Consider the following 12,670-nt stretch of genomic DNA (forward strand, 5'->3'; position numbering starts at 1 on the left):
GATAACGATTAAACTACTTTTATTCCCATTTAAAATATACAACTTTGAAAAATTATGCATCATACATTCAAATATGAATTGCATTCTTAAATGTCCCGATATCCAGGTATCCTATTGCTGGCCGGTACAATTCAATAATCTGTCAACACTGTTTACTTATGGCCATAGGAGAAAAACCTCCATAAATAAATATTTATATCTGATACTGCAACTTTTCCTCAAACACTTACATTTAGAAGTCGATTTCAGTAGGCCTCTTTCTCCCAAACACTGCTTCTTGTTCCTAGAGGAGAAAACAAATTCCACAAAGATCCCAAAAAGGGGAAAAAAAAAAAATAAAGTCTAGTTCAGCTATTTTAGAAATAACATTCAAGATACAAGAATCAATTTAGCAGACTCAGAAATAACCATTAAATCTGGTATTACCACCGAAAAGCAGTTGGAGAAAGCTCACTAAAAATGCCACGAATCTTAATGGATCTTTAAGTAGCAATTTAAAAGCTTTAGAAAAATCGATACAAACGGTATCATTAGTACAGCAATACTGTTGCAGATACTATTAGTAGTATGGCAAGGAGGCATAACCTACAGCCCCCTTGAAAAAGCACCACTACTGAGAAATCTTTGTGAGAAACCAGGGATTTGGTGAGTTTTAGAGGATATATTGACTTCATTTAAGCCTGACAGTAAGTGCCGCCTGCAGAGTACAACGCTGCTCTTTGAGGCAACTTACTACTGCGTAACTTTGTGCTATTTATAGAACACTAAAGATACGACAGGCATTTTTCAGACCGTAACACCCCTGCTCTGCAGAGCTTGAAGTCCTCACCAATATAGAAAACAGAGGGGAAAGAATGAGACTCAAATAGCAATGAGTGATCTCTAGTGTGTATTGAATCGGTTAATGGATGGGTAGGAGATAAGAACAGAAGGGAGGGGGTGGAAGTCAGCTGCTGAATTTTACACTGCATGAAGTGCAGGGAAAAAAAAATTAAAATTGCAGTTAGCCCTAATTTAACTGAAGCCAACATCATCACCTCTGTATCAGGACTGGAGAGAAAAATGGCTATCAGTGTACTAGAAAATGAAGTTATTAACAGTTTGGTAGGATATCCTAACTTAACAGAGAAAAAGCAACACAGGCATTTTAAAGTTGATAGTTTTTATTTACATTTTTGTTGGCAAAAGGCGGTGGGAAAGTTTAAAACATTTTAAACAGAGGGCACCATATTGTATTGTACGACGTATCAGTTCACAATCTTCAGTATCCAGCTGATCAAATAAAGCTAATCACCACTTAAAGAAGCATAACCTGCATCAGCTCCATTAGAGTATACTGCCTAAAAACACTTCAGGCAGTTTCTAAATCAAAACAATCACTAATAAAAATGCAGTTCTGGTGAAGAATGTATACTCTGATTTTTATACTGTACCTGGTACCAAATTGCCCACTTATACCTGCGTACTGGCAAAGCAGTTACACTTCCTACTTTTAGTGGAAAGTTATAATCTCATTTTCTGCAAATTCTGCTGTCAGGTAATTCCATACTACTGAACATTTTACTGTGAGCATAGTCAAGACTGGAGTAGATGAGACTGAAGGAAAATATTCCTGGTATATGACATGCCCATCAGAATCAGCTGGGTAACCATAAACATCCTGTTTAAGAACTCTATTCAAAAAGGAGAAAAAATGTAGTCAGTTTTCACTTTGTCACATAGATTTAACTCCTCGCGTGAACTTTTTAATTCATTCTTGTAAATCAAGAGTGTTTAGTTCTTCTTCTAGTTCATCCAAGTCCTCTCCAGTAAAAAGATTTTCATCAACTGGAACTGCATCAATTACTCCATTTTCCATCTCCCCATCTCCATCATTATCTTCCTCTAAATCATTTTGCTCACTGCTGTTTATATCACCACCAGAAGCTTCACTTAATTTATTATCTGAAAATAAAAATAATTCTTACACATTTTAGTGTCACAAGTTTCTTAATTACTAATTCAAAATCCTACTAAACAGGCTTTAAAGTTTTGAAACTATAAAGAAGTTACTTCATTTGACATTTATGTAGACTTATATTGGTTAAATTGCATGCACCTGATTAATAAGCAAGTTTGGATCATGAATTATTAAAACAGGTTGAAGAAAGTAACTCGAACTCTGAACTCCTTGAACTCCTATTTCATAACTGCGTCAAACTTACATGATCTGTTCCTACTCAATGTCTGTACTTAAAAGACTGAGAGTCTTAAAGATCAGGGCATGCATTCTACAAGCACACCAAGATAAAGGCTCTGCTAAAAGAAATTACAAGCTAACTTAAGCTAGCTAGAAAAATATGAATAAAAGCTTGGATTTTTATTGATATTATTAATGTAATAGTTTACTAAACCTGAAAAAAACAAAAAGGAAACTGCTAAAACCAACATCTTATGGATTTACTTGAAGTATCCATAAACACTAACTTTTATTTAAACTTGAATTTAAGAAAATAAGAAGTGCATAGCATTTACTAAAAGCTTTTTCCTTAGTAACTACATGTATCAGCAGTAATTTCACTCCCCTGCCCTTTTTAAACAAATACTTCTTTTCAGCAGATCAATAATTCATATCTATCTACTTTCTGGGAAGCTCTAAACAATTCAGTCCTATACTAGTGATGTGTAAATAATGAACTTACCATCTTTTTCTATTGAACTGTATGTGCTGAATCGCTCAGGACTAGCCACAGTAATCCCAGTCTCATCTACAGCCTTTGGGACATATAGGTTCAAATCTACATCATTTATGCACACGGGGTCTTCCATCTGAAAAATAAACCAAGACGCTCAGCATGAATTATTCTTCTACAGAAATTCCCATTTCTGCAGGATTACTACAAAATTATTTGACCTTCCTTTTGACACCAAAATTTTGACAAAATACACTCTGTAGCAGTGTTAAATTCAGAACCAAGCTTATAAATTGCAGTGTAAGAGCTCTCAAATTAAAAGTTTTCAGACTCAAATGTAACTGAAATATTATCTGAGTTACTACGGTTCTTTACCTCATCATCTTCTCCTGCTCCTTGAATATAACGGGTGTCATCTGCTTCTTCATCATCTGCATCAACCAACTCTGGTCGGAACTCAAATACTTCACGTCCACTAATCTATTCACAGAAAAATAAATTCTAGTTTATCACCCGATATAACTTCTATTTTTATATTGCTGAAAAAAGGAAAGAAAAATAAAATAAAAAAAGCAAAGCAATTCCAGATCAGCTACCTTCTTACAAAAACTTATTTACATTTCTTCTTACATTAAGAATTGGAGTGTAGAACATACCACCAATGCTTTGCCAGCTTTAAAATCTGCTTTCCTCCTCTCCATATCTTGCTCAGCCTTATCAATCTTTTCTTGTCTTTTTCTTCTCTTCCATGCAATGAAACACTCTAGAGTAATTTTGGTAACATTTGGTCCTAAGGCAGCACGCTGTCAGGTAAAGAAACTGATTAATGCTAGAAATTGTTTCCAAAGGCTATAACAAATCAGACATTTAATTACTCTTTTCCCGATACTAGTTGAAAATATTTATTTCAAATTCCTTCTTTACTCTCACCACTGTTAAGCATGCACCATCAACTTAAAGTTTGACTCAACACTCGATTTTCCAGTTAGTAAAGTAAGTTGGCATGAAAGTTCACATGAAAAGTGGAGGAGGAAAAAAACCAACAATAATAGAATCATAGAATCATTAAGGTTAGAAAAAACCTCCAAGATCATAAAGTCCAACTGTCAACCCAATACCACCATGCCCCCTCAGCCATGTCCTGAAATGCCACGTCTACACATTTTTTGAACACCACCAGGGATGGTGACTTCACCACATCCCTGGGCTGCCTGTTCCGACGATTGACCACTGATTCAGTAAATAAATTTTCCTAATATGCAATCTAATAGCTCAGGTTCTCCTCAAATTGTCACTGCCAGGGTATGGTGGCAGAAATAAGCAGAGCTGCAATGTAATGCCTTCAGAGGGCCCCATTCTCCTGGCGTTGCTTCCTCATTACAGAGTTATGTGAGGAAGCAGTGAGCTGGGGACAGGAAAGGCCCATAGAAACAGTTGTAATAGATAAAGGAAAAATAGCAGTAAGATAGAGACATCTCCTAAAACAGGATTAACAACAACTGCATCAGGTATGCAGCTCCAGTTTAATTTACTCGCTAGGTAATAGTTTCTAAACAAAAACATGAATCAAATACGACACATCTTCACTCATACAGCTATAAAAACATTTTATCCTTTTCAATTATTAAGTAGGAAGTTATTTACAACCATCTTTTCAGCAAAAACAAATACCACCAGAAGGTACCTGTCTGACAACTTTACCTCTTTTTCTATTAGATCTTCTAAAGAAATTTCATCTTGCTTTTCCTCCTTCTTTTTGTCTTTTTTTAATACAAAACCCGGAGGGAGAGCATGGCGATACATACAGTTGTCTCCTCCGCCTGGACAGACCCAAAACCATCCATATTTATTGTTTTCAATAGCATCAAGGAAATATTTGCAGACCTGTATAAAACAATGGTTGTTAACACTGTACTCACTTTGCAGCCTCAGCAATTCACACTACTTGTATAATTACTACATGTCAGAAGTAAAGCAATTCAGAGCCAATCGTGCTCTAAACAGAACAAACATGAAATGCATTGCTACTAAAAAAACCAGACAAAAGAAGTGACACTTATTATCTAAAATTCATGTAGTCAACACCTTTTCCCCCTTAATATGATCCCAAATTAAAAAACAGAAGACTGGCAGCTGTCTACTACTGTAAAGCCCATGTACTACTGCACAGCTGCCCATGTAAAAGCACACTGACAGTCTCCCTCTCCCTGCTCACCAACATCAGTGTAGTTTTAATCAACACAAACTGAATTGCTTCAGGTGTTAAACCTTCCAGCTCATGATCCTGAGGTAATGATGCCAGTCTAGAACTTTTAACAAGCAATTCACACTTGGCCATATCAAAGTTGAAGTTTTGCAAATTTAGGCAGTATCAATAGAATATTTAATTATTTTGTACTGAAAACAAGGTGAAATAGTACTGAAAAATCAAAAAGGGATTAAGATATTCCATTTAGTGCACAAACTAAAGAATATTCTTGAAGTTAGGGGTCAAGAAGTACAACTGACACTCAATTCGTAAATTTCAGCTTCCAGGAGAAAATCTAAATTAACATGCTTACACACCACCCAGTACATATGGCTCATTTATGTACATACTTCTGTTCTGAAAGCACTTCATCTGCTATTCATTTGTATTTTACATTAAGAAAATACCTTATGATGACTGAAAGAACTTTGTGGTGGGTTTTTCAGGTGTTTTAAAATACGTTATTAGAAATATTATCAGCCCAATCTATACCTAGAATATTGTTCTAACATTCCATTCAAAATCTTTAGATAACAATAAATATATCTAATACCAGTCTGCAGTTAATTGTCTTTATCACAGCTCAATTAAAAAAAAAAAAAAAAAAAAAAAAAAAAAGGACATACTATTTGAGTTTTGGGTTTTTTCTTTTCCGCCTCACCATGCTTCTTGTTCACCACTTCTTCCAGCTTCTTCTCATCCCAGTTATCCATTGTATCTAGACAGAGACAACAGATTGTTTCACAAAAATTCCAAATACTAAACAATGCTGTCAAGCTGCTTTTTCTCCCTAATAGCAGTTTGAATATGCAATTCTTCCATTTCAGTTAGTTTCTAGAATGAAAAATAAAATCAGGCTTTTATAATAAAGTTTTCAAACTCTCCTATGCTGCTCACAAGATAGTTTCCTCAAAAGCCTTAGAAATCTGTATTTTGACAGGCATAAAGTGTGCTTCAGTTAAAGACTAAAAACTGTGTCAGTCCATCTGTACACTACCGAGTGTGGACAGAGAAAAGAAGCAAAGAAAGATGACCGAGCAAGAGAAGGTTGGAGGCTAGCATCCAGAAATATAGACAATAAAACTTGAGGATCAAAAGAAACAATATTAATTTTTAGTGAAAAAGTCAAAAGAAGGTTCCTTTAAAAGCAGCAAAATTACCAATGGTAACAGTCACAGTGAATCTATGGGATCTTATCATGTTCATTTGGGACAACAGAGGCTAAAATTCAAATAAAGACCAAGACATGCAGAATTGTGGGAAAAAAAAATATTTTTAGTATAAAAATCTCTAACCTCTGCCACATACAAGTAAAATCCAGAGTACTTAGCCAACAAATGATCAGGGAAAAGGAGATAAAGTTCCAGAAAAAAATTCCAGAGTATCCTGAATTCTAGACCTGTGCACATTTGGACAAACACCGGTAATAGTTCTGGAAGACAATGGTTGCTCATTACACTTCCTCCCTTTGCATTTCTGTTTTATAGAACTTAAAAGAAATCGGCAACTCTAAGATCAAATACTGTACGACTCGCTACTTGTATGACATAATACATTACACAGCAGAATTTAAAAACCACCAGCCACTATCACTAGGTCATACTTTTTTTTCTAAATAAGGTCTGAAGAATACTTGTGAGCACACTTTTTCAAGCAAGTTTCACTGCTGTTCATAATCTTGAACACAGTGGTATGGGTTGCCTTGGTCACTGACCAGGCTCTTCAGGATCATAACAACACAAAACAACTCCATCTTAAAAACCCAGTTTCAGAATCAGAATAGTTTATTAGTAATTTTCTGTAAGGATTATACCTTTTTCCAGGTCTTCATCTCTTGCATCAATGTAGACACTTCGTTTTTCACACTTCCTTTCCAAAGACAAATCATGAGAAAACTTGCACTTGTCTCCTTTTGTGCACTGTCCTTGCTTGAAGAAAGCACAAACTACCGATTTGGGGTCAGCACCTGAGGGAAGAAAGTTTTTATATTTTAATACTATTTCTAAGCAAAAGCTGTACATTAGAAGTTCTGAGAACAAAGTCTGGGATCATACAATCTTCAGGACCTGTAGAGAATGAAAACACATTTTTAAAAATGAAAAGTGACTTCATGTCAAGTTCATCACAAGTAAATACTCCATGTCCTGCACGTGTCATTTATTTTCTATAGCATGATACCTGCATTAAGTATCAAAGTTGGCACATGACTATATAATACAGATAGCAGTTTGCCTGAGTGAATTATTGATTCATATAATACAATACACATGAGCTATCACTTTGTGCAACTTCCTCCCTATACAGTAAGCTATTTTTGCCTCTAATACTCGGTAAAGCATCTCCTGGATGTAAGCCTTTCCTTAACAGATCAACAACACACTAGAATAAATTCCAATAATCTAAGCAGCACTCATTCAGACCACTTTAATAACAGAAATAACATGGTTGCTTATAGCCCCCAAAATAACCAACTGTTGATACAGTATGAAGTATTCAATCAACTTAACTACAGTTTAAGTAAATATCATCCCACTAAAGGAATTATTTGACCATTAGGAGGTGAGAAAAGAAAGCAAGTAGAAATGTATTTATGAGACAACATTTTACTTGCAATATTCATTAAGTGCTCACGTAAGATTTTAAGCTTGAGTTTTTCACTTGCTGATTTTACACCTGGGGCAAGTCACCAGTAACTAGAGTATGTAGAGCAACGACTGTTTAAGATCTTAACCAAAAATCTAATTTTTAAACACTGAGTGAATGCCTAAAAGAACTTCAGGTAATAGAGCTCTCCTCATTGGCAATGTCAATGAAAAGCCAAAGCTTTAAATAGGACTATATTAGTCTTCTGAAATAAAACTTCAAGTCAAGAAGTACTTTATTTGGAGAAAGCTGACCACTGCAAATCATGAACAGAAAACTGGCCTTCGTTGCTGCTAAGTGCCATAATGAACAAATATCAGGTTTGCTTTAAAGACATACATGGAAATCACAATTGTTTAGTCAAGAATTATTGTGCATAATTTTGCTTCAGATGATTAATAAAGCAAAAAGTTGGTAACATTTAGTTACTAAAAGTATGACTTTTTTTTTCCTCACACATGGCAGCCAATTGTAGAGTTTCCTAGAAGTACCAAACACTCTTAAACTTTTATTTAATCACATAACTAGTATGTTCAATAACCAACTTGAAGCAAGACCACAGTCCTGAAACCAAGTCCTACTATTAGTTGTGAGGTGACACAGAAGTAATTGGAAAATCTTTACTGTTCTGATATGACTAAAAGTTTTCTATGAAGATAATAGTTACCATATTATATTCCTTGTAACACCTGGATGTTCACATTTCCCTGGGGAGATATGCTGTTTTAAACAAACACCATCACACACAGACAAAAAAAATAATAAGCAATAAACCTGAATACAGCGAAGTATCTATATATCCTGTATATATAATCCTGTCAGTATCAATGTAGCTCTTGATATTCTAATGATCTAGTAACCATAGACAACTTCTTAAAAAAATTTCAAATTGTTACTGACAAACTAGATACACTAGATGGGGAAGGAAACAGACATATCTACTTTACTAAAAAATGAACTGGCATTTTAAAAGGGTTATTTTACCTGAAGTTGATATATGAGTAAAAGAACATAAATCAAGAGAATTCAGTTACTCATACCTTTGCTAATTTTCTGTGCAGCAACCACAGGCTTGAAGAGTTCATTTAATTCTTGTAATTCTTTTTTCTTATCTTCTTTTTTTAATTTCTTCTCACTTTCTGTTTGAGCAGCCTATAATGACCCCAAATTTGAAGTTATTAATATAAAATTGGAATGGCATTACTCACTTTGCATGAAATGTACATTAAAACAGCAAGTCATTCTAAATTAGTTTGTAAGAGGAGGAGAGAAAGAACCTGGGATTTCTGAATTTCTCAGAATTCCTGCCCTTGCATGAATGGCCAGTGCCATCTAGTGGCACTGACCTTTTAAACAGAAGAGATCTCAAATGCAATTTGTCAGACGTGTGAGATGCTGGTAGGCACCATCAGATGACAGTTACCTCTATTGCCCCTTTACAGCCTAGGAAATCAAGTGAAAGGTATTTGAGACTAGGATGGGAAAAGTTAGTTGCTCTTTTGTGATACATTAGCAGTTCAACTATTCAATGCAGTTACCTGAAAGTCTGTGTAAAAAGCCCCTCTATCTTTAGTCCCCTACATGCTGCTCTGCTCTTTCTCTTCATGTATCCCTGCAGCAACTGCAGGAAATCTGCCCACAGAAGTTGGGAGCTTCTTTAAAACACTGTCTGTCCGATTTCATATCAATTAAACACATAATGTTTCTTTGCTAACCGGTGGCTTGTTAAGACAAGAACATTTATTTTATAGGGAGTAGGGACCAAGGACTGAAAAACAAGTTCACCTAGGAAAGGAAGAGTTTGTGTATAAGAAAAAAACCAAACTGACTCTGCGTTACCCTTTCTGGATAAGGCAGAAAAGGCCTCATCTATACCAGAGTGGTAGAGAGGGATGAAGCCAGATAAAAGAGGACTGAAGAAGGCAGAAACATTACTAGATTATTTGCCTCTTACCCTCAAGGGAAGCTAGGGAGGCTAACACCACTATACAAATATGTGGGGTAATTTACTGGTACAATACAGTCCAACATTAAAGAAGGAGCTTTGTTCTTATGGTGAATTTGGTAAAAACATGCCAAATTGTTTTAAAAGGAAACCGATTAGTTTGGTCAGTTTTCACACTCCAAGTTCACAAATCCTATTTCATGTAACATGCAGAACCACATATGTCAATTACAAAAAGTAGTACTTGAAGAATGCTTTTGTTTCCCCCTAGGGTTCTAAAAGTATGAGATGAAGCTTGCCTTTTTATTAAAAAACAAACAGAAAAACCCCACCAAACAAAATGCTGACAGCACTCCCATTTGTATCCCAGGAAACAAGAAAAAATTCTTTAAAGTGTTCTTTCTTTTTCAGAGACAACTCTAACTGAAAACTATTTTACAAGGCAAGAAAGGTATTATCAGGTCTAAAAATTAGCTCCTGACATCCATCAGTCAATAGCTATGAGCATTTCAGAAACAAATTATTTTAGGTTGGCTAATTTACATACTAGTATTCCTATACATGCTACAGATTCAAGGATTAGAAATGTCAGAAGGACTGTTTGAGTAACACCAATGTTTTTGAAGTGACATCAAGCAGTCCTTTCACAACAAGAAATCATTAAATCTAATTATTCTAATATCAACTTGACTTTTAGAGTTGTACCTGACATTTGTTAGTTCATCCTTATGTTATATAGGGAATTTAACATAAATTATGACCTTATGAATTCAGCTGATGCAAATGTAATTATTCTACAGGCTTATTCATAGAACAGGAAGCTGTGTAACAACTAGCTTCCCTAGCACTGTAGGAATAAGAGACCTGGCTCACTTCCATCATTATAATATTTTCATGAAATGGATGCCTTCTGATTCTAAATACTGCATCTCAGCCACATCATATTTTACTTCATCATATAAAAGAAGATCAGAGTGGTGGACAGTGGCTCAAAATTTAAATTTCTTTAACCAGTTCACCAAATAGATGCAGACTTGTTTCCACTTCCAATTATAATAAATACTTCCATAAGCAGAACAAGGACATACGGGCTTATAATTTTTTTAATCTTCCCCCCAATTCCAGTTTCAGTATTAGTTACAACTATTCTTATTTTTAATTGTTCACTATTTCTTAGATGAAAAAGCAAAAAAGATAAAAAATGTACAACTGTACTTTGATGATAGCCAGGTAGACCTTAAACTTAATTACATTACTACTGGAATGCTATATAAACAAAAAACCTCACCATCATTAGTTGAGTTTGGTTTGTGGAGGGTTTTTGTTGTGTTGTTTTTTTTAAAAAAAACAAAACCAACCAACCACACACACACCAGAACCCCACACTCCGTACTACCTTTACACAGGTACATAATTCTCAGCTAGACAAGCTTTGCAAGAAGACTGTTAGTTAAATCTGTGCTAGTCACAATACATTAGGCAAGTAGCATCTCGATGTTTTTCTCCTTCAGCATTATGACAATCTGTATTTATAGTGAGAGATGATTTGACCATATAGTGGGAAAACATTACAGAATAAATACTTGCCTGACGTGGATTCTGCTGACCAAATTTAACCTGATGAGTCACAGCCTTGATAAATTTCTGTTGTTTTGCACCTTTTTTATTCTTCAGGCCAAATGTTTTGTCCTAAATAGAGAGATAAATACAGCCACATTAAGTGAAATAAGCCTAAATTGTAAAAAAAAACCAAACCAAAACAAAAAAACCCCACACAAAACAAACAAACAAAAAAACCCCCAACAAAACAAAACAAAGACTTGTCACTCCTCTCTGGTTTTCAGTTAAAACCAGAGTATTTCCTCTAGCACTAAAAGCAATCCAAGAAACAGGACCGACAATATTTAGACCCCTCACATGATCTTTAAAATTTGCTTTTCAAAAGAACCTCCTACATGCTGCTTTCCCTCACACCTACTTGTGTCCAAGCACTAGTGTGAGTGTACACACACAGTGTTTTCAGGCCTCTCAAGACAAAAGGACAAGATGTTTTTGGTGACTACAAAGTAATGTCTGAGGAAAACATGAAGACTGAATAGCCATAAATACTGCGTTCCCCCCCCATCTACCTGAAATCACTTATTACTCTTAGCTTCAAGTACTCGTATCAAAATGTTATATATGTTATGTAGACACATATTGCCACATATATTATTTTTTATTTTCAAGTATTTGAAGCTTTTCAATTTCTAACAGTACTAATATGAAGAGAAGCCTTTCTCCTATGTCAAGTTGAGACAGGTGTTTGTACTTCCTAAACTCCACTGCAAGAGGTTTCTGTTTCCCATCTGAACCCATTCTTCCTCTATGTCTCCAGTTTTATTGTTAGAGACAAACCTATTAAAAATGTCACTAAAAAAAAAAAAAAAGGTAACTCACTTTCACGTGAGTATCTAAAGCAGAAAATTTTTGTAACTATAATACCTACTTTAAAAACCTGTCCGTGCCTTTGATTTGATACCAACTTTTTTTTCCTTCCAAGTAACAATGTTCATCCAACAACACCTCAGTTCAAACACACTTTTGGGAACCCTAGCAAAAATATATTATAAAAGAATTGTAGAATAAACAGTTCCAAATTTTCAGAGTCACCCTGTTTACATTTACAATGTATCACCTATGAACAGCAGCTCGTCCTCTGTCACTTCATGCTAATTTGAAAAGTCTGCAATTTGTCAAAATAACTAGTTATGAAATAAAGTAGATCATTCACACTTTCAGTTTCCATGGCAAATGCCACATGGAATATATAACCTCTTTGTGTTTGAATTACTTAATAAATTACTGTTAATTATCAATGCAAGTTTTTCCCCTTTCAGCTGCATTTTTTTGTAATAAAAAACGGAGTTTTCTTACGTAGCTGGATTCAGCAAGAACATCAGAAATACTGAAGCCTACAGAGATCGAGAGCAACCATTCTAACCTAACATTTCCAAAGAACACAGAAACAATACTCCGCAGTGCTAACTGAAAAGAACACTTGCATTACATGGATATTCCACCTAAACAGCTGAGCAGATGCTACTTTTCATGCCAAGAGATGCAGGCAAACATTTAATTTCCTGTAACTGCTCTCTCCTTGTACTCTTAACAGAGCTTCTT

At 35.1% G+C, this 12,670-nt stretch overlaps 1 protein-coding gene across 1 annotated transcript; it reads right to left on the reverse strand.

The window, feature by feature from the left end:
• Nucleotides 1-956: 956 nt before the first annotated feature.
• Nucleotides 957-11,197, reverse strand: ZC3H15 (zinc finger CCCH-type containing 15; the record flags this gene model as incomplete). Its single annotated transcript, XM_010167351.1, has 9 exons — nucleotides 957-1,944; nucleotides 2,682-2,808; nucleotides 3,048-3,152; nucleotides 3,329-3,475; nucleotides 4,374-4,556; nucleotides 5,547-5,638; nucleotides 6,734-6,886; nucleotides 8,604-8,715; nucleotides 11,096-11,197. Coding segments are annotated over 9 exons (1,215 nt in total), but the record flags the coding sequence as incomplete, so codon positions are not given.
• Between the last annotated feature and the right edge of the window lie 1,473 nt (nucleotides 11,198-12,670).

This window comes from Antrostomus carolinensis, unplaced genomic scaffold, assembly GCF_000700745.2.
Source record: "Antrostomus carolinensis isolate BGI_N321 unplaced genomic scaffold, ASM70074v2 Scaffold33704, whole genome shotgun sequence".
NCBI classification, from domain to species: Eukaryota; Metazoa; Chordata; class Aves; order Caprimulgiformes; family Caprimulgidae; genus Antrostomus; species Antrostomus carolinensis.